Raw genomic sequence first — 22,529 nt, forward strand, 5'->3', positions numbered from 1 at the left:
TGATAGAAAAGTATTCTGTGTTGACAATTTTTATTTTATTTTAAATTTTTGGATTATAGACTATGTGTCTTCATTCTCTCCTACTTCTTAAGGTTTCTGATGAGAAATCAAATGTTAGTCTAATTGTGGATCCTCTAAAGATGAGCTGCTACTTATCTTGTGTACATATATATTGAGAACTTATGAGTTTTCCAATATTTCATCTTTGATTTCCAAGGGTTGACCTTCTCTATCAGGTCTTCTTTCTTCTGCCTCACACTGTCTGTGGCTGAGATGTCCCACTGTATTTTCTATTTGGCATCTTGAATTCTCCATTGCTATTATTTCCATTTAAATTGTCTCAAAATCTCAATTTTAATGCATAATTTTTCATCAAAGTCATCTATAATTTTAATCTCAATAACTTGCTCTGTGTTCTTTTGCTTACTCTCATGATTTTTTCCATTCATTTTCAGATATTTCATCAGTCTCTTATTCACAATTGAAACATTGTTCTGTTCCTTTGGGGAATCACACTGTCTTCCTTGTTTTTGTTCCTTGTATTCCTGTGTTTGTTTTTAGGCTTTTCTGGAAGCACTATTGTTTTTTTCCTCTGCTGGAGAAAATAATGATGCCTCTATGGCCTGGTGGAGTCAATATTTTTTCAGAGGGTTTTGGAGGTGCAGATAGGGTATGTCTTGCACACTGGTCAGTGCCTAAGTGTTGAGTGAGACTCACAGGTTAACACCCAATTTGGGCATGGTATATCTTCTATTTGCACAGCATAGGGGATGCAATGACCATGATTGTTAGTGTAATCACAGTCTCATGTCTTCTCTTTCACGGTGTCCAATGTCCAGGTTTACCCAGGCCAGGTATATTCCTCATCCAGACCAGGACAGATACCATGCAAAAGATCTGTGCAGTTCTTTGAGTGCCTGGAGACGCAGCTACACAACACATATTATTATGCCATCATAGAGTCTCCACCATTTTGGCACAGAAAACCCCCACTGTCAGACATTGCTCAGGATTCTCTCAGCCCCAGAGCATCCCTTGGCTGCCAAGATAGCAGCAGCATTCCCAGCTCCAGATGCCAAGGAATGTTGGGACCTTGTCTTCCCTGGGGGGGGCCTCTAGGATAGTGAAATGAATGTGTTCCTCACAGTAACAAATGTGTGTGCTGCCATCTGTCAGGAAACAAACCCAGACTCAAAAGAGGGAACGTGTGTGCCTAGATAGAGCCTGTAACCACAGTTTTCATTGATACTACTGAGTTATATATATTAGCAATTACTCTTGACTGCTTCAGGCCATCTTCATGTTGCACCTGCTCCCCACTGGTTCAGGTGCCTTGTGGGATAATGAGATTAAGGAAGTTTCTGCCACCCACATGTTAACCCACCACAGCTCTTCCCTCCACTCTAGCTTCAGTCTAAACTGGGAGTCATTGTGGTCTGAGAGGTTTCTCTCCAGGCAGTATCTCAGTGACTCTGGCCCACCTGTCTCTTCAGAACTGCTGTCTTTCTGGTCCTCATTGTGGTGTCTTCTTGGTGCTGAGTGATCATTTACACTGGCATCATCTACACTGCTGCACAAGGTTTCTCAACCCTCTTCCAATTTCTGTGGTGGACCCCTACCTAACGCAAACCTTGGAATGCATCTTTCAACGTTTCTTTCACCAGCCTTCCCTAGTTGAAATTACCTTTATGGTAATCTGAGTTTCTACTGTTAATCTAACTATTTCTATCATTTGCTGTTACCAAAGCTTGATTTTCATCTTCTTTATTGCATATCTATTTGATTTTCATCTTCTTTATTGCATATCTATTTCATTAGTAAGATTGTTACTTTTGTGTTTTTGTGATGGCAGCTGTTGCCCTTTTAATTGTACTGTAAGATTGTCTTGAGTACTTCTTACAGAACACTCTGGAAATGATGAATTCCTTACATTTCTGCTTGTATTAGAAAGTCATTTTTTTGTCATTCATTTATGTTGGCTAACTTTACTTGAAACAGTATTCTTGACTGAATATCTTTCTTTCAAGAATTTGACTGTGTCACCCCAATTTTATCTGGTTTATATGATTTGTACTAAGTGTTCTGCTGTTAATTTGATGATTCCTTTATCTGTGATAGCATAACTTTATTTTTATACTTATATACTGTTTTGAGAATTCTATGTTCTTACTTTTGACAATCTGTGAATGAATTTTGTCACTTTTACTTGTCCTTTGAGTGTATTCTACCTCAAATTTGGAAAATTTTCAACAATTATTTCATCATATTCTACCTCAAATTTGAAAAGTTCTCAACAAGTATTTCATTGGCCACATTTTGATTGTGTTTATATTTCTTCGTCCTTTCTGCTGAACCAACAATGATGGTCATTTAATGATGGTCTATGCATTGAATAAAGTTTTTCCATTCTTCCCCATTTTGTTTCTTTTCTATTTTTTCTATAGATATAGCTATTTCAAATAACCTATCTTCAGACTAAGAACTTTTTCCTGTGCAGGCCCAACTCAGCTACTAAGGGTGACAACTACATTTTATTTTATTTTGTTCTGTTTCGTTTTATTTTGTGTTTTTTTTAAGCTCCATGTTTTCTGTTTATTTATGTTTTATAATACCAAATTGTTTTATGCATTTCTAAATTACATATCGCAAAATTTCTTCCAAATGGTGTTGAATTTTCTGGTTCTGATATCTTATATTTCATTGTCATTACACTGAGTTTTTTGTCAGACAAAATCTTTTAATTAAAAATTTTTTTCATGGTATGGTTTCATAGACACAAGGAACCCTTTCTCTACCTTCCATTATTCCCCAGCTCTGAGATCCCTCATTGTATAACAATATTATAGTTCTTCAACAACAGCTGGAAGACCATCATTCTGTTATTCAAGTGTTTTATCACATCATAGGTACAGACAATGGTAGACAGTTTAAAATCCTGTTATCCAGGTATATTTAACAGTTTCATTGGCAGTCCTTTTACTTGGGAATAGAGATACGTACTGCAACGTATCTTCTTTTCCTGGTATGCTGGTCTCAATTTTACAGCTCATTTATGAGAATATATGTATGTGTATATCTATACCTATATTTATATAGCTTGTATTTTACGTGGAGGTTGCCTTATATCAGCGAACATATAATATTTGTTTTTTTGGGGATTGGCATATATCACTGAGTATAATGATCTCTAGCTGGGACAATTTGTTATAAATGGCAGAATTTCATTCATTGTTTTTCATGGCTGAGTGGAGCAGATGTACCACAATTTTTTTTAATCTTTTGAAAGGCATTCTGGGCTTTGTTCAGGTTTTTGTTATTGTATGTTGTACTGCCAGACAAATTCTTATCTCCATTTCTTCTTCCTAATGCTGCTGGTTTCTTTGGGAAGCATCATATTAACTTATCTTTTTAATGTTCCTGTGGTCCAAGTTTGATTTTTATGGATTTGCTACATTAATTATCTCTACCAATTTTATTGGGTAGCTTTTATAGTATCATCATTTCTGTTCATGATGTCTCCAGTATCAGTTGGGCTAACTGTGTTGGCTTTTGTTACATATAGGGTGCTTAGTGCAATTCCTGTGTGCATTCTTCATCTATAACTCAAAGCTGGTGATATATGCAAATGGGTCATGGCCTAGGCTCCAGAGGTTGTGCAATTATTCCATAACCTACAAAGCATGTCATTCTTTCAGAAAGGACAGTTTTCCTGTCACCTCTAAGCATGGTGCATCAGACTGTGTGTGAGGGGTGCCCATCACTTTCTCCAGACTAATGGGGACAAGTCCGGTCTTGTTGACCCATATGTGTGACCCTCAGTATTAATGAGAGAGTAATAATGTTACAGCCAATGTTGCCTCTTCAGTATGCTTCCGCAATTACCAGCACCTCCTAGTCATTGAAGATGAAGTACAGGAGCATTATTACACAGTGTCTCCTTTCATTTCCCAAAGAAATCTTGGAGACTATTATATGATACAATATAGTGTGAAAAATATCTTTAAAAGAAGTCTCCTGACTTTTCATTAGTTTGGCAGCTTTTTGCTGTCATGTCTCTCTCATAGCCATTCAAGTTGAATCTTCCAGTCAACATGGAAAATCTTCCTATAAATAATGGAAGTGGACAGTCCTTTGGATTCATCCTCTATGAGACTAAAATCTGCTCTGGAGGCCTTCTGCATGTCCATGTTAATGATATTGGAGAGGTAAGTGTCTTCAGACTATCACTTTGGATCAGCAAATGCTTAGCAGACTTCTGCCATTGGAGATGGTGCTAGTCATGTATCAGACATTAGCATTTTTTATTGCATTAACATCATCTCTGATGTGGGGGGAATTGGGAATATGAAGTCAAACTTTCCTTCTTTAACACACTTGGAATTCCATTGCAACATGATGCAACAGAACCAGCCCTGACTTCATAATAACCTTCCTGTACGTGTCTCTGTGTCTAACACTGGTTGCCTTTTTGTGCAGGTTTTTCTTAACGACACAGTACTAGCATCTATTAATAGTGAGCTTAAGAATGTGGACATTCCAGCCTTCATGGTAGGTAACTTCAAAATCCTACTTCACCAAATGAAATGCCAGAGTAATCTGTTCCTCCTAAAGCTTTTCCCTTGCTATTAAACTATCTTTGGTGTTGTTTCTCACTTCAGGCATCAGCAGAGCATGATGCATCTCTCAGGACAGCATCCATTAGTAACTATTGTCTTATCTATGAGTTGCAATTCCCCATTAGAAGTTTGTTCTAAGTCCTTATTTGGATTCTTGATTAAAGGAATACCCATGTTTCTTTGCTTCTTCTAATAGGACCTGTGGAGGATGGTGGGGATATTTTATATGGAGAAGAGCCATATATCAGTCCTTATGAGAATGGGACCACTGTTAATTGTGAAACCATTTTCATCCATTTGCATGTCTTTTTCTCTGAGACTCCAATAAAAGAATACATTCTAGAGAAAAAAAAATTCAGCCTTACTAAACAACTGCCATGCATTGTTCTGTTCCAAATAGGGTTGTCAACTTCTCAGGATCCTTGTGGAGAATCAAGGACGGGTGACTTTTTCAGACAAAATGCAAACTGAGCAGAAAGGTAGGCTCTAGACCTGGAAATCAGGCACCAGCTTCTCTTCAGTTACTTGGAACATGAACTTTGAGTTATGTTGGGAAAGGTAGTAATTAGGACCTCCATGGTTAGATACTGAGGTTCTAAGATGAAATCATTTCTCTTCTTCCTGGTTCTATCTCCTCTTATTCTCCAGCACAGGAAGGTAAGTATTTGCACATTTTTATGTCCTTGACCACATCAATCTTCTGTGCAGAGTTTTAGGGAGTTTCAATGCCAAGCGGCCAACTTATTCGGAGTGTTGAAAAATCAAGCAAAGAAACTTGCTCTCACAGCATGAGACAAGTGTGTGTCCTGGCTGTGCTCTATGATGCATTTACCTACCCTAGACCCTGGAGAGTGTCAGTCTTTATTTCTTCATAGCCCATTTTCTGCCTCCCTTCCCCAGGAATAACTGAAACTATTACTCTCAATGGAGTGATTCTGAAGGGCTTTAATATCTACTGCTTGGAAATGAAAATGAACTTCTTTGAGAGGTATGTCCCTGCCCAAACTCAGTGGTCACTTTTAGTGATCAGCTGACTGTGTTTCCAACATATTCACTTTGCAGAGAATGTTATGGAAGCTCAGAGAAGTGAAGGAATTGAGTCTATGCTTTCAGTTACTTTGGAATAAGGACAAGAATAAGACTAATTCCTAGTCCAGTGCTTCCTGCTTCACTCATATCATTGAAGCAGAATCTTTGATCCCGTGGGGCAAAGTGATGTGAAGTTGGAGGTTAGAGTTCAGTTTTCCCTGCCTTCACATCTTGGTTCTTTTTTCAGACTCCGCTCTGCCACCTGGAGGTCCATCACAGATAGCCATATAGGTCCTGCCTTCTACAGGGGGACCCTGAAAGCCGGCGCTTCTCCCAAAGACACCTTCCTGAGTCTACCTGTAAGTGGACCTCTTCGTGTGCCCACTTGTTTGATTTTTAAAGCTAGTGTTATCCTGAGGTGGTAGTGTAGCCTGTTTTGCCACTGCCTGTGACATCAACATTCCCTGTGAGTGCCTGTATGAAAAATGGCTGTTCCACTTCCAGTGGGCCTGAGGAACCAATGGGATGTGTCCCAAATGCCCAGATGTTGGGGACCCCGTGCACACATGGGGATATCTGGAAGAATGCCCATGCTCCTTCCTACAGTTTGATACCACCTCCAGTGTTGAAACAATTTAGGATGTGAAGATCTCTCTTTTTCTCACCCTCTCTCCCCTCCTCCCACTCTGTTTCCTTCTAAATTTTCTCTCTCCTTCTATCTTTGTAACTCTACCTTTCAAATTGATATAAGTAAATGATTTTAAAAATTAGTCTTAAAACCATATTATTTCATATTCTGTGTCGCTTCCATGCCTCCATCTTCTTCCTCACTGCCAAACAAACCTCACACGTTTTCTCAATCTTCCTAATTTAGTATTGTTCAAGAAAATAATATGTTGAAATGCCATCGAAAAATCAAATAACAAGATGTGAAGAGAGAATGGTATAATACTTTGGGTCCACACTTCCAACCAGCCTGTGTTTACACGCGTGACATTAGTAAAATATACGTGCCCTTGTTTTATACCACTGGCATCATCTGCAGACTCTACTCTGCTACTTGAATTTTTGAGAAGGAGGCAGTTTAGTTTTTATTCTAGTATATTGGTTTATTTATAATACACAACAGTAACATAAATGTTCCAAATTGCAATCACAGAATTGTCATCTCATAATTATCATTGAGATATAAAGTATAATTTTAGGATTACTTTTCCACCAAATATAGATGTCATTTTTACTTCTTGTTCAGTGCTTCCTATTTTGGATTATGAAAACTGAACTATAAGGTATTCATTCTTTTTAGTATTGTGTCTTTTATTCATCATTGTTTGTGAAACCCAATCATTTCTCTAGGGTTTTTGGTTCATTTTTCAATGCTGTATAACATTTTTAACTTTAAAAAAATTTTTCATGACACAATTTCATAGGCTCAGGGATTTCACCACCCACCACCTCACTGTTTTCCCCAAGATTTTTGCAACAGTACAGTCCTTCAGCAGCAGTCACAAGTCCATCATTCTGCTATTTAACTGCATCCTGACATTGTCCACAAAGACAGAGATAAAATGAATATACTACCCTTTATTATTCAGGATTCTACTATTGAAGGAGATTTTGATGATTGCCAGTGTTTGACTAGCTTAGGAAATTAAGATTCTTTTATATTTATGTTTTGCACAGAGACGTGTTTCTCAGATTTGATATCAAGGCTTAGATTCTAATAAACGATTCTGGAATGAGACTCAGAGTTTCAGGAGTGTTGTATGATCAGGATTCAGTACATGACACAAGGAAATCTGTCTGGATCCAGCAGTTCCTCATTTCCTTCACGGGATGACTGACAAGAATGGATATGACTCTTCCAAATAAAATGTTAACATGTTTCTGTGTTTATTATATTATATGACATAATATAATAATATAATGTATTATTTTTATATTCTATATTATTATAAAGAATATTATTATATAATATGTAATGTGGAATATATAAATATATACATATTTTATATCTAGTATATGAAAGCATTATATAATATATTATATATAAAATATATAATAGTACATTATATTTGCATGTAATATAATATATTATATATAATACATTATACATTATATATATAAACAAGATATATAAACAATATCTTTATTTCTTAATTATTGATTGAAAATTAGGCTAGCTTGAGCTTTTCTTTATTGGGTTATTTTTCATTATGGATTCAATATTGTTTGGTTCTGTGTCCCATGGTTATGAAACCAGTTATGGTTATGGTTATCTGCATAGATAACATATGCCTCCATTCCTGCCAGGTTTTATATTATACCACACACTTGTTCACAATGCTAACTAATTATCCTTTGTCTTTTTGTGGCATTAGAATAAGCAATTGCTTATTCTTTTTACTTCAGACTTCATTTATTTGGGCATTTATTTTGTTAGCCTATCTAAAGTTAAACATTATCCGTATTTTGAAAATCACAATTCTTAATTTCACTTACCTTTTGTATTCAATTTTTATTTTGTTGATTTTTGCTTTTATCTCTAAAAGAAATGGAAGGAGGGAGAGAGAAAGAGAAAGGGAGAGAGAGCAGTTATTTTATGTTCAATCCTGTAAGATTTCAACACCCACGTCCGGTCAGATCAAAACCAGAACACGGGAACACTTTCCCAGCCTTACAAGTGGATAGCATGGGCAAAGTAACGGGGTCATCACACTTGCCAAATCGGTCCATTAGTAGGAAGCTGGGTCCAAAGAAGAGCAGCCGGAACGTCAAAGGAACAGCTCAATGTATGCCTGATCTGCTGCACTACAGCATTGACGATGAACTAAACCTTTAAACTGAGCAGTGAAATCCACTGCTGAGAGGTTGTTATGGATAATTTATACCTTTCCTTTTTAATTTTACTCTTTTAAGGAATGTTTTCTTTATTCTTTCCAACACCTCAACATTGTAATAAGGAATATGGCTTTCTTAAAGGGCGACTTAACCATTAGGTCGAATGCCCACCTTTTCTCTCATTTTTTAAACTCGTTTTAGTGAGTTAATATCCCTCATTTCCTTATTTGTACTTTTGACAGTTCAGATAAAGCATTTAACTCCTTTCTGGTTTATAAAGGTCCTGCTGCACATGTTGTAGATACTCTGTGTCCCATAGTCTTCAGATATTTTAATCTTGGCAAAGATTTTTTTAAGATTGTTTTTATTATTATTAGAAAGTCAGATATAGAGACAGAAGGAAAGACAGAGGAGAAGATCTCCCCATTGATTAACTTTCCAAGTGGCCGCAACAGCCAGAGCAGCACTGATCTGAAGCCAGGAGCCAAGAGCCTCTTCCGGGTCTCCCATGTGGGTGCAGGGTCCCAAGGCTTTGGTTCATCCTCAACTGCCTTCCCAGGACACAAGCAGACAGCTGGATAGGAAGTGGGGCCGCTGGGATTAGAACCAGTGCCCATCGCAGTATGTGCAAGGCAAAGACTTTAACAACTAGGCTATTGCTCTGGGTCCGGTAAAGTTTTGAAATATTTTTAAACTTGTACTGTTGTGATTATTTGAGTTATGGGTTACCTAGACATTTTTCCTTAATTTTCAAGGTTATGGGTGTCTTAGGTTATATTTTAATTATTTTCATGTTTAATTACAGTGTAGAATGATAGTTTTTAAATATGTAGACTTGTTTACTCAACATGGAATAATATTTGCAAATATTCTTATGAACACTTCAGAATTATGTGGATTGTTTACTTGTTAAATAATTGCCTCACATGCGCTATGTAGAAGGGAGGCAAGATCTTTTTATTCAAAATTTGTTTTTTTCATTGATTTCTACAAACTAGTCTATGACTATGTGAATATTCTCTGATTGTGAATTTATTTTTATATTCTTTCATTTTTCCACTTGGCTTTGCAATTTTCAACTATCCTTAGGGCTTTCCTTACAAACAGCCTATACAGTTATGCTAAATTAAGAATTTCATCATCATGACATAGCTCACTGTATCTCTAATAGTATTTACTGCATGAAAAAAATCATGCTTTTGATACTAGCAGATGTTACAACTCGCTTTTGATACTCTGCATGTATCATCACTTCCTCCATGATTCCTCTTTTGCTTTACCTTATGCTTTTATGATTTTATGATTCCATCACCTTATGCTTTTGATGATTATCCTATGCATGACATGATTAACATTAGACATGTTAGGGAAGCTGGAATTACTAGGAAGTGATCACTGCATCTCATTATGAGGAATGCTTTGAATAAGGGTTCATTGTTTATTCCTTTGGGTACAGATCCATAGAGCCCCAGCTTTAGTGTACGTTATTTTTAAGTCTTTGTGATATGAAATGTGTTCACCAACACTTGTGATGTCATGAACATTTCTGCTCAGCCTTTTAAAACTTCTCCCTGAAAGTACGCATGCCTTTCATGGACACTCCCCATGCTCTTTTCCTTTCAGTTTTTCCCCTATTCTTTGGTTCCATAACTTCTCGTTGCAATATAAGCAAAATGAAAGGACAACAGCTTTTATAGGTGTTATCAGCAGTAGTCTTTGTTGCATAATACATATTTTTGGAAATAGACACCTGGTTTTCTTTTATTATTATTATTATAATTTTATGATACAGATTCATTAGCCCTGAGATTTCCCTTCATCCCTCCCCCATCCCTCCCCACTGAGTTCTCCTATGTTATCATAATAGCATAGTCATAAGTCCGTTAGAGAGTCCCACACCCATTGTCAAAATACGTTGAACTGGGCCCGGTGCGGTGGCACAAGTGGTTAAGGTCCTCGCCTTGCACGTCCTGGGATCCCATATGGGCGCCAGTTCTATCCCAGCAGCCCCGCTTCCCTTCCAGCTCCCTGTCTGTGGCCCAGGAAAGCAGTCGAGGATGGCCCAAAGCTTTGAGACCCTGCACCCGCGTGGGAGACCCGGAAGAGGCTCCTGGCTTCGGATTGGCATAGCATTGGCCGTTGCACTCACTTGGGGAGTGAATCATCGGATGGAAGATCTTCCTCTCTGTCTCTCCTCTCTGTATATCTGCCTTTCCAATTAAAAAAAAATATGTTGAACAGTTTCATAGGGAGTCCATCTTTGATCTGGAAGGAGAGAATCATACTGCATTCTATCCTCACATCTGGGTATGATAACCTCCATTACACAGTTACGTCCCCTTAAGTGAAAAGCCACAATATAAAATTAGTAACAGAAAGAAAAATAGAAATTAAATAACATTTGCTGCTGGATATGATAGTCTCCATTATACAGTTAGAATACATCCCCTTAAATGCAAAGCCACAAAACAAAATCAGGAACAGAAAGAAAAACAATTACAACTCCCTTAAGTTAAATAACATGCTACTGAATCACTAACATGTCGCTCAAGAAATGGAAAAGAAATTCAATAATCTGCTTGAGGAAAACAATGCCACTGTATGGCATAAGAGTAAGTGAAGAACTTAATATGAGGAAAAAACTGTTTTGAAGAAATGAGAATAAAACAAATACATCAAATTCCATGATATAGTTTCCACTGATCTTTGTTGGTAAGATGTATCTCTCTCTTTTTTTTTAAGATTTATTTATTTATTGGAAAGTCAGATATACAGAGAGGAGGAGAGACAGAGAGGAAGATCTTCCGTCCAATGATTCACTCCCCAAGTGACCACAACGGCTGAGGCTATGCCAATCCGAAGCCAGGATCCAGGAACTTCTTCAGGGTCTCCCACACTGGTGCAGGGTCGCAAGGCTTTGGGTCGTCTTTGATTTCCCAGGCCACAAGCAGGGAGCTAGTTGGGACGTGGAGCTGCCGGGATTAGAACTGGCGCCCATATGGGATCCTGGCACATTCAAGGCGAGGACTTTAGCCACTAGGCCACACCACCAGGCCCGGTAAGATGTATCTCTTATAGGCAACGAATAGATGGATTTTGCTTTTTAAATTCAGTCTACTAATCTTTGATGTTTGATTGATGAGTTTAAGCCATTTACATTCAGGGTTAATATAAATAAGTGGTAATTTAGTACTGTCATTGTAGCGATGGTTTGTTTATGGATTTATTCTGCTGCTGTTATTTTGCTGGGATGTTCCTTACATTGGCCTTTTGGTGGGTGCTATTCCTCTTCTCTGTCAAGAGATCACCTTTGGGCCCAGCACAGTAACCTAGTGGCTAGAATCTTCACCTTGCATGTGCTGGGATTCCATTTAGGCACTGTTTCTAATCCTGGCTGCCCCTGCTTCCCGGCAGTTCCGCGTCCCATCCAGCTCCCTGCTTGTGGCCTGGGAAGGCAGTCAAGGACAGCTCAAATCCTTCTGACCCTGCACCTGCGTGGGAGACCCACTAGAATCTCCTGGATTTGGATTGGCTTACCTCCAGCCATTGTGGCTACTTGGGGAGTGAATCAATGAATGAGAGATCTTCCTCTATGTATCTCCTCCTCTCTGTATATCTGACTTTGCAATAAAAAAGAAATACTTCTTTTTAAAAAGTAGAGGGCATCTTTAAATATGTAAGAGGTTTGAAAGAGGCAAATTCTGTTAACTTGTCTTGACTGTGGAGGAATTTTGCTTCCTTTTCAAAGAGAAAGGGAAGGTTTGCTGGGTACGTTATCCTGGGCTGACCATTTTTGCTCTCAGTATCTGGAAAATGTCACTGCATTCCCTTCTGGCTTATAGTTTCCTGTGAAAGGTCAGCTTTGAATTTAATTGCCATTCCTCTATATATCCATTGATTTTTTTTTTTTCATTTGCACATTTAAGGATCTTTTCTTTATGTTTGGCTGAAGAGAGCTTGATTATCATGTGCCGTGATGAAGATTCTTTTTGGTCAACTCTAGGGAGAGTTCTGTGCTCTTCCTGGATATTGTTTCCTAAGTCCTTCTCCTTATTAAGGAAAGTTTCTTTAATTATTTCATTAAATACATTTTAAAACCCAGCTTCTCTTTCTGCACCTTCTGGAACTCCCATAACTCTTATATTTGGCCTTTTAATAGCATTTGTTAATTTTTATATACTTTTTTCCAAAGCTTTACCTAGCTTTGCTGTCAGCCTTTTGATTGTTTCCCATTGTGACGAAATATTTTCCAACTCACAGATTCGTTCTTCTGCCTCACTCACTCATGGAGACTTTCTACTGAATTTTTAGTTTACTCTGTTGTGTCCCTCATTCCCAATGATTTTGCCTAATTTTGTTTCTGTGTTGCTATTTCCTGTGTGATACATTCTTTAAAATCCTTGAACTTCTGTACGTGCTTTTGGTTGATTAGAAGCTCTAAAATGAGTTGTCTGAATTCTGTATTCTCCATTTTCTCGGTGTATTGCTCAGCTAACTTTGAGCTTGGCAAAGGCTTTTGCTCCATTGACGGGGAGTCTTCAGTATTATTCATTGGGCCTTTGTTTCTCATTTTGCTCTTGGTCATTGTACTCTGGTTATCAGATTCTTCTCCTTAGGATAGGTTTCTAAACTGTCTCACAGACAAGTCTACTATTTGATTTTACTTATGGCAATTAGTACAGGCTTTTTGTTGTTGTTATTTGCAGTCACTTGTGCCACTCCCTCAAGTGAGTGGTGCCCAGTGCAATGTGCTGAGCTGTACTAGTTCACTCCCATCTCAGCACACTGTTGTTCCTGCAGTCTCAAATCCTTTGCCACACTGCACAAAATGGGAACTGGTGTGTCACTCATGGAATTCTTGATCTACTGGCTGTTAGATATGGGAGTACCTGGAACTACTTTGGGTGGAACCTGTGAGATGCCACCTCATTGCAATTCACTGAGCCAGAAATGAGTTTGCTCCCAGCTTAGTGCATGTGCAGTCCTGTTCCATAGCCTATGCTTCCCTACACAAAATGATGTCTGGTTCAGCTCTATTGCACAATTCACCCTGTTCTCACACTGTTTGTTTTGGATCTGTTGTTCTGTCTCTGCTCCTGGTCAATTCAAACAATCCAGGAGTATGGGCAGTGCTTTGTCTGGGTTCACCACCTGAACTTTTGGTTAATGCCCCTTCCCACCTGGCTTCTGGTGGAATTCCAGCCACTGAAGCAATTCAGATCGCTACTTGCTGAATGCTGCTGGGTTATCTGGTTACTGCAAGACCATACCATTGTCTTCACTGCTTTCGCTTATCTGTCATTCTCCAGGTGCCCCTCTGCCATCTGTCTGTCTCCTTTTATTTTCTGGAATGTGCTCTCTCTGCTTCACCCTGGCTAATGTTTCTCCATCTATTTAAATGTGTCCTTACCCTATTGCTCCATCTTGATTCTCAGAAATTTACTATGCCAATAATATTAGTCAAATCAGCCATAAAGGATTCTATTTTTTTAATTTTGTTTTCACAAAGTGTGAACATACATTGTGCATGTTTCAATACAAGCTCAAAGGCACAGTCTTATTTCTAACCTTTCTCTCCCTCTTGCTTCATTTTCTTAAAATATTTTACAGTGACATACTTTAATTGCTCTTACTTGTCATAGGTTTAACCCCACCTGAAGCCAAAGTTCAACAAATAGCAAGTAGAAACAAAAAAGTAATTACTCAAGAATGTGACCTAAGACTGTTAACAATAATCAGATCTGAAAATGTTCATTTTGTATGTTTGTGGAGAGAAATTATACCTTAACACACCATTAGTGGGAATGTAAACAAAACATAAATTACACAAGAGTGTGGTGGAGAACTTAAAATAAAACTACCATATGGTCCAGCCTTCCTATTTCTGGGTATTTACCCAGAATAAGTGAAATCAACATACCAGGGAGGTATTATTACACTCATGTTTCCTGAAGCTCACTTCTCCTGCTCTTTAACCTTTTCTTTTGTTGACATCTGGGTAGAAGCTCTAGAACATTTCTCATCCTAAATCTATGTTCTTGTTCCCTTCATTAATGCTCCTAAATCTTGTACTTCAGCCTCCAGTGTGTTAGATTCACCATGACAATGTGAAACTTATCCTGTACCTCATGTCGCCATCTTTCCAGGGTTGGAATTATGCATTTGTGTTTATCAATGGAAGGAACCTTGGGAGATACTGGAATATTGGACCTCAGAAAACACTTTACCTCCCCGGGGTCTGGCTTCACCCAGAAGACAATGAGGTGAGTCATTGCAGTACCCAGTTTGAGATTGATATTCATTCTCAGAATTTGAATTGCAACATTCATTTAATCATGTGACTTTTTCACAAATCCTATTTTTTTTTTACTATTATTTCTTTCCAGATTATTGTGTTTGAGAAAATAAAGAAAGGATCATTCATTGAATTTTCTGACAAGCCCAAGCTCTAAGGCTGTGTTTTATCATATTCCCTACAATATTCAGGCTCACCAAAAGTACTGTTTCAGGAAGACTAATGCTAAGAATATTCAACACAGCATAGCACATAACAGGAAAAAAGCAACAATGGCCTAATAATTTGTAGAATTTTTAATGCATTCCACGCTGTCTCACCTATTTTTAGCTTCTACTTTTTAAAACATCTTCAGATCTTTAATGATTGGCTTACCATGTGATTATTCTCTAATTCATTGTGCCTTTGGATAGATATAAATAAAAGGATACTTAAATGGGTTGTTGTAAAGGGTCTCTATATCATTGAAGAATATGTATAAGTGTGTATAAGCAAATTTTAACTTGCTACATGATAAAATGTTGAAATCTTATCATCTTGCTAGATATGGTGCCTGGGGCTTTAGGGAATTTAGCAAATAAGTTGGTGCCCCAAGTGAAGAAGGAGTGCCCTGCTTTGAGCAGGGTGATTGTGTCAAATGAGTGACAGTTCTGTAATGTTAGCCATACAATTCTTTCATAAATCTTTTTCCTTGTGGCACTAGCTTCTAGCTTATGAACTCCTGGGGATTGGAGAATAAGAGAGAGGAACATCACATGTAGTCTTCTTGAATATTCTGTATACTACAGTTAAGATGTAATGTTTGCATAAATTGCAATTCCTAATAAGACATGATGTGTCTATGTTCTCTCTTCAATCTAACCAGCAATTGTATTTTTTTCCTCTTTAAATTTTATATATTTTTGTGGTTTCACATTTCATTCCCTGAAGATATGTTTACTTTAACACTTACTTTAAAGATGTACCAATGCTATAACTTAATAGGATTTTATTTTCAGGAAAAAATGCCTCAGAAAAAATAATGTCCTCAGGTTTTTTTAAATTTTGTTTTTGATGATGTTTACACAGTTGATTGGGGTGGGAAGGGTCAAAGTTTAGAGGAAAGTGGGTGAGACCATTATTTCCACATCCTTTTTTTCCCCCTTGTTTTCCTGTATTTGGGGGAAGAGGGAAAATAAGGGCAGAAGCCACATTCAGCCTCCCAACCACCTCTGTATCTTGGGATGGGAGACTGCAACCTGATGTCATCTCAGGGTCCCCAGTGTGGGGCATGCTCTGAGGGTCGCACTCAAATGGTTTTGATAATTCAAAAGTTCTGAATTGTTATTGACCTTGCCACTCCAAGCACAATGAAATCCCTCCAGGATCTACTGGCTGACATAGTCCACCTCAGAGTCTCCATTTGCCCAAATACTCTGTCAAGACATTGCTAGGGTAGTTGTTCAACTTGCTCTGTTCCCCTTCCTGTGCTATGGTACCAGAAGTCCTCTGCAAACTCCAGTGGACTGCCACAGCTTCCATATACATCTGGGTGTGCCCTCGACTGCTCCATTTAAGACACTGAGGAGGCCCACCTCTGACACATGCACTCTATGGTGAGACCATGGAACCTGCAATTCTCCCCATGGTTGGAGTACTGAGTCCAGTGGTTCAGTTGGTGGAATTCTTAAAGAAACCTCATCTGAGGTGATCCCAGATCTGATTCCTGTGTGTGGTTGCCAATTCAGGGTCTGGCTTAGTCTGCTGGCCACATCAGCCTACATACACTAGTGGTTTCAATTGGTGGGTCAGTTTTATCTCCAGCCCTGTCTTTCACACAAACCAATGGGTGTTGCAACCCAGCCCGATCCTGCCCACCACACACTCAGCTTCGTGTATACCAGAGGGTGATGTAGCCTAGTCAGAGTGACACCCAAGAATCCATACTTGGCCCACCCCCTGCTGTTTCCTGTGCTTGCCAGTATGTACAGCACACTGGTCTAGTCTGTCCCACATCCCATTAAGCTTTCAAACATGTCAATGGGCATTGAAGCCTAGTTCAACCCAACCAGCCATACTTTCCAGCCCACACTTGTGCCGGTGGGTACCACTCTCTATCTAGTGATATCTGACCCAGTCCTGGTTCTCATGCTCACCAGTGAGAGTGGCCAACCAAGAGAGCAGTGCCCACAGTTTCCCTAATGGCCCAGGCCCACTCCCACTCCCAGATCTTGTGCTCTCTAGGTGGTTCTGCAGTTAACCTTGGCAAGATTTGCCCCAAGTACCAGCACTTGCCAGCTGATATTGCAGAAGACCCAACCAACCCTCTGGCTTATGGATGCACCAGTGGGTACAGCCTGGCTTTATCACTAACCCAGCTCACATGAGGGCAATAGGTGTTGTAGTATTGTCAAGCTTGTTCTGCCCCTGATCTCAGCTTTTATATTCACCAATAGGAGCAGTGGCCCTGCAGGGGAGGCCCCTGCAGCCCCCTACAGTGCTCAGACCCTCCCATTGGATCTCAACTGTGCTAGCTGGGTGCTGTGGGCCAGTCTGGAATGGCCTGCTTCACCTCTGCATTTGCCAGTGGGTGCTGTAGCCTGGTCTGGCCTGCACACCCTTAGTTTTGGCTCATGCTGGTAAAGGTTACAACCTAGCACAGCCCAGCTAGCCCCAAGTCCCAGCCCTCACATGAACTGGCCGCTGTCATGGCCCAATCCAACATGTCCTGCACTATGTTCTAGTTCTTGGCTCTGCCAGTGGGTGATAAGAACTGGTTCAGCTTGGCTCTCTCCAAGACATGAGCCATTTGTATGCCGGTGGGTACTGTGACCTGGCCTGGTCTGAGTTGCTCAAGAATAAGGTGTCCCTTGCCTTGCTTCTTGCACTCATGTGGAGGAGCTGCATACTGACAGAGGGATTACCCAAGTTCCTCCATCAAAACCCCTCCCAATGCCAGATGTCATGTGCAAGGGTGGGTTTATGGCCCCGCCTGATTTAGTCCACCTTCTGTCCTAGCAGCAACAGTGGCCTTGCCTGACCAGCCAACACCCATTCCAATTCTCACTGGTGGGTGTTACAGCCCAGCTACACCTGCTGCACTCCCAGACCTAGCTCATTTATGCTCTCTGCCCAGGATGTCCTACACCTACCTTGGTTCTCATGAGCACCAGTGGGTGCTGAAGTTTATCCCAGTCTGGCACACCAGTCCCCAACCTTGCAGAGAGATACTGCAGTCATGTTCACACCACATCATAGTCTATTCTGGCTCTCATGCTTATCAGTAGGAACCACAACCCCACAGGGCATTCTCTTAGCTCCTCAACCAGGCCTGTTCCCAGCTAAAGACCTTAAACATGCCAATGATTGCTCTGACATAGTTCAGCAAAGCCCCTCACCTGTCTTGACCTTTGCCTTTGGATGCTGCAGCCTTGCCTGTCTACTAGCATTTTATTATTTTTAAATATGCAATACATTATCCTCATTTGTAGTCACTGAGTGATGGAATAGCAGAACTTGCTTCTCCCAGCCAATACTCCACATTCATTAACCAGTCTGTCTGTAGTCTTCTGTCCTTCTCTCTTTATGACTTATAAGCACCTTCAACATGGTTCTGGACAAACTTTTTCTGTTAGAAATTTGATTGTGGGATGTCAGATGCAGCTGTTGTGGCAGACAACTTCCAGAAAAAAAAAAAAACACTGGGAAGAGACAAATACAGTATTTCTTTCAATCTTTCAATTAGGACATTCAGACTCTGAGTTCATGTCTTTCACTCTCTCACATCAGGCCATTTGAATCTGGCTGTGTTTATTTCCTAATTCCCTTAGAGATGCTTCTTCCCATGGATGTGTGGAAAAACGGTGAATTGTGGTCATTTTTCACACAGGATCTACTGAAAAGAAGAATTATGGATCTTCTTTTTCACTTCTGATATGTAGAACAAGGTGCTTCTTGGCTACATCAAAGATGACAGGAAGATGACATAAAATGTGGAAAGTTGTCATCTTCCTTGATTGGCAGAATTAACAATCAAAATGGCTGTATTACTAAAGCAATATCTAGATTCAATACAGTCCCAATCAAAATCTCAATGTTCTTTTCAGAGATGGAAACAATGATGCAAGCATTCATCTGGAAACATAAGAGATTGCAAATAGCTAATCCTATTTAATCCTAATTAATCTTTAGAGTCCTAAGCACTCGAAGCATATTCAGCCTTTTTTCTAGTTGTATTATCAGGGAGGTAGATCTGGAGTAATGTTGCCAGTTCTTAAAGGTGTGCCCACATGTGATGCCAAGACTAAGGGCTTAACACATTGCATCACAATGCCATCTCTATGTTTTTACAAGAGTTTGTTTTAATATTACAAAACACATCTCACAACCAATTAGAAAAATGTTTCAAAAACATTATTTGAACTCTTCCAATATGCACAGAAATAGTAAGACATGTCTGGACAATCAATAGATTCCAAACTTTAAAAATGAAATATTTACATAGCTTGTAATGAACAACTAAAGCCTTGTATATTTGGGGCTTTTAATGTGGCATTCAGAATAAACTGCCACCTTTTTGCTGATGTCCTACATGGACACCCATTCAGCTTTTGTCTGGCCAATCTGTTCAAGTTCCATCCTAATGTGCCTTGTATTGCAATGGAGGATTGCCCAAGTGCTTGTGAACATACAGTCACTTGGAAGACTCAAAGGAAGTTGCTGGCTCTGGATTGGGACAGCTGCAGGTATTGTATCCATCAGGGGAGAAAATCTAATAATGGAAGACCTCTCAGCCTCTCTCTCATTCTCTTGGCCCCTATGTCTCTCATTCTCTCTTTTATTTTCAATTTCACACACACTCTCTCTCCCTCTGACTTTAAAGTGAAAAAAAATTTTTTTTTAAAAAAAAGCACCTTTACTAATGTTACTTTCATCATGTACAGTGTGATACTATGATGTATGCAATTCCAGAAAACTATATCAAAACTCAGCGTTAAAGAAAGTGTTGAAGAATGCATTTCCTATAAATAAGGTAAAAAAAAAAATGATTTTGCATTTCAATAGCAAACTGTAACATACGTAGTAAACTAATTTTTGATCCTGAAGACAAGATTTTAAAAAGAGCAATCAGAGAAAAATAAAGAGAAAGGAATTTAAAGGAATGGAAAAATATAAACCTAAAAATGGGATACCATTAACTGAGCACATATTTGCAATAAAGTGATTCCTTGAATAAAAGAAAGGAAAATAATGATTGAGAATCTGCTAAATTAATTAAGAGTTGACAATATCTCATATCTTCAGTATGATATGAATCCCAAAATACAAGAAACTCAGAAAGCCACTAGTAGAATCAGCCAACAAAAAGATTTCCCTAAAGTTTATTCCCCAAAATTTGTACAGTTGAAGACAAGGAATGAATCTAAAGACAGTAAGATAGAAAGCATCAAAGAGTGACCACAATAATTGGGCATTCTCTTGCTCCTCTCTCTGGTGCATTAAGAGGAGGCTGGATATAAACCAAGCACCTTAGGTTCCTTGAGCTCTAGTATGGCAGGTTGGCATCCAAGGAGGTTGCTATGCCCATGGCACTACCGCACCAGCCTCTTCTGGGTGTCAGTTCCTGTGCTTACACGCACATACTCATTGTGTGCCATACCATAGCAATTCCATTAAGCAAGTCTGGAAGATGCTGTGCCCGCAGTGAATAAACTTGGTGGGTGTCTCCAAGGATGGCAGAGACCCTAACACTTGGGCCATCACCAGCTGCTCTCCCAAGAGTTAGATGGCTACAAGTGTAACTGAGACTCAATCCATCACTGCAATAGGAGAGGCCAATGTCACAAGTGGTGGCTTGTTGCACAATGCCACATCAAAACCCAGTCCTCATAGAGCAAGGAAAAGGAAGCCTACACTTTTTCTCTGTTCTAATCTACTAGATTGTTTATTGTTGCTTTATCACATTATTTAATAGACACTGGGGTATCCCTTCCCTCTCCAAATTCCCTCCCCTCCACACTCTTCTCTCCTCCAGTCTTACAATGGATTTTCACAAGTCCATCATGCTGCCACTGAGGTGGTTTGTCTACACCATAGCACATGCCTCCATGACAGGTGGAGCTGCTTTGTACCTCTTCATTTGTGAGCCTGAGTTGAAAGGTTAGGGTCACTGGGATTCCCTTGAGTGGAAAGTGAACCCACAACACATGCTGTCCTGCCTCATCCATGTATCTACTATAAATTCGATTCCAAGTGTTCTTGTCACAAGGGAAATCCAAGATGTACCATGATGAAGAAGAAGAAGAAGAAAGAAGAAAGAAGAAGAAGAAGAAGAAGAAGAAGAAGAAGAAGAAGAAGAAGAAGAAGAAGAGGAGGAGGAGGAGGAGCAGGAAGAAAGAAATAAGAAAGGTGGGAAGGAAGAAAAAAATAAGGAATGAGGATGGGAGAGAGGGAGGGAGGAATGAAGAAAGGAAGGAAGGAAGGAAGGAAGGAAGGAAGGAAGGAAGGAAGGAAGGAAGGAAGGAAGGAAGGAAGGAAGGAAGGAAGGAAGGAAGGAAGAAAAGAAGGAAGGAAGGAAAGAAAATAAATGAAGAATAAAAACCAAGGAAACAATAGTTTATATTTTCAAGGACTATCATGAAGCACAAATAGGGGTCCCAAGGAATTTGAGAGAGGGTAGGACTTGCAGTAAACACATGATGCAACATGGAAAGTTCCACACTACCAGGCTCCTCATTCTCCTCTACAGGAGTTGCACCACATTCTACTTCCCTCATGATCCTATCTGCCTTCAAGTCCTGTACAACCCTCTCCTTGGCTCCTTCACCTTCCATGCCTGTGCTGAATGTCTCCTGGAGTCACCTGTTAGTTGGAGAGCTCCTGTGACAGAAACAGATCCAACAGGGGAACAAACGTGGAGCAATCTGTGGCTGGGCCAGAGGTGCACTTAGGTCTGCTCTACTGATGTCCAACCCGACCAGACACTGCTGGTGTGCTTTCCCAGGAAAGCAAACAGTGAGATGGATGGGGAGCAGGACCAGCAGGACACAAACCAGCACTAATATGGAAAGCCAGTGCACACAAGACCAGGACTTTTTGCCACTAGGCTATGACACCAGACCATAGGGAAAATATTTAAGAAAAGGGAATGATAGATAAATAAATATATATATACATATTATGCATTTCTGAGCATAGTAGATTGTTTATTTGGATGTTTCTACATGATGTATTTAACAGCAAAATGCAAACAACTTAATACTCATCTGTGAAAGGAAGTTGAAGACATTGCTTAGTAATTCAGGAGTGCTCTTTGTGACTCTGGGGATTAGGTCTCCTCAGGAGACAATCACATGTAACAGCAGAGCTGGTTGAGTCCTGCTCCATTTCAGAGCGAGCTCACTGCTAGTGTGGGTGGAAAGCAACACAGTGAACCAGCACATGGGAAGTTCTCACCAGAGGACAGCAGTGGAACATGCAGATGTGGGAGAAGGTGGTGCAATGCCATATGCACTCCTAATCACTTCCTACGCTGTCACAAGAAAGAAGAGCTCCAGGGCCCGGTGGCATGGCCTAGTGGCTAAAGTTCTCGCCTTGAACATGCCAGGATCCATTATGGGCGATGGTTCTAATCCCGGCAGCTCCACCTCCCATCCAGCTCCCAGCTTGTGGCCTGGGAAAGCAGTCAAAGACAGCCCAAAGCCTTGGGACCCTGCACCCATGTGTGAGACCCGGAAGAGCTTCCTGGTTCCTGGCTTTAAATCGGTGCA

The 22,529-nt window shown here is 39.8% G+C and overlaps 1 protein-coding gene across 1 annotated transcript in view; it reads left to right on the plus strand.

Annotated features, from left to right (window-relative positions):
- The window catches only part of LOC121148529 (beta-galactosidase-1-like protein 3), a 71,286-nt gene extending 56,348 nt beyond the window's left edge, over positions 1-14,938 (plus strand). The window contains exons 13-19 of the mRNA XM_040968597.1: positions 4,065-4,205; positions 4,477-4,548; positions 5,017-5,095; positions 5,517-5,604; positions 5,893-6,004; positions 14,633-14,749; positions 14,873-14,938. Coding sequence (XP_040824531.1) covers positions 4,065-4,205; positions 4,477-4,548; positions 5,017-5,095; positions 5,517-5,604; positions 5,893-6,004; positions 14,633-14,749; positions 14,873-14,938 — 675 coding nt within the window. The remainder of the gene's footprint in view (positions 1-4,064; positions 4,206-4,476; positions 4,549-5,016; positions 5,096-5,516; positions 5,605-5,892; positions 6,005-14,632; positions 14,750-14,872) is intronic.
- Positions 14,939-22,529: the final 7,591 nt, after the last annotated feature.

This window comes from Ochotona curzoniae, unplaced genomic scaffold (assembly GCF_017591425.1).
Source record: "Ochotona curzoniae isolate NIBS_2020 unplaced genomic scaffold, NIBS_Ocur_1.0 contig_1550, whole genome shotgun sequence".
NCBI classification, from domain to species: Eukaryota; Metazoa; Chordata; class Mammalia; order Lagomorpha; family Ochotonidae; genus Ochotona; species Ochotona curzoniae.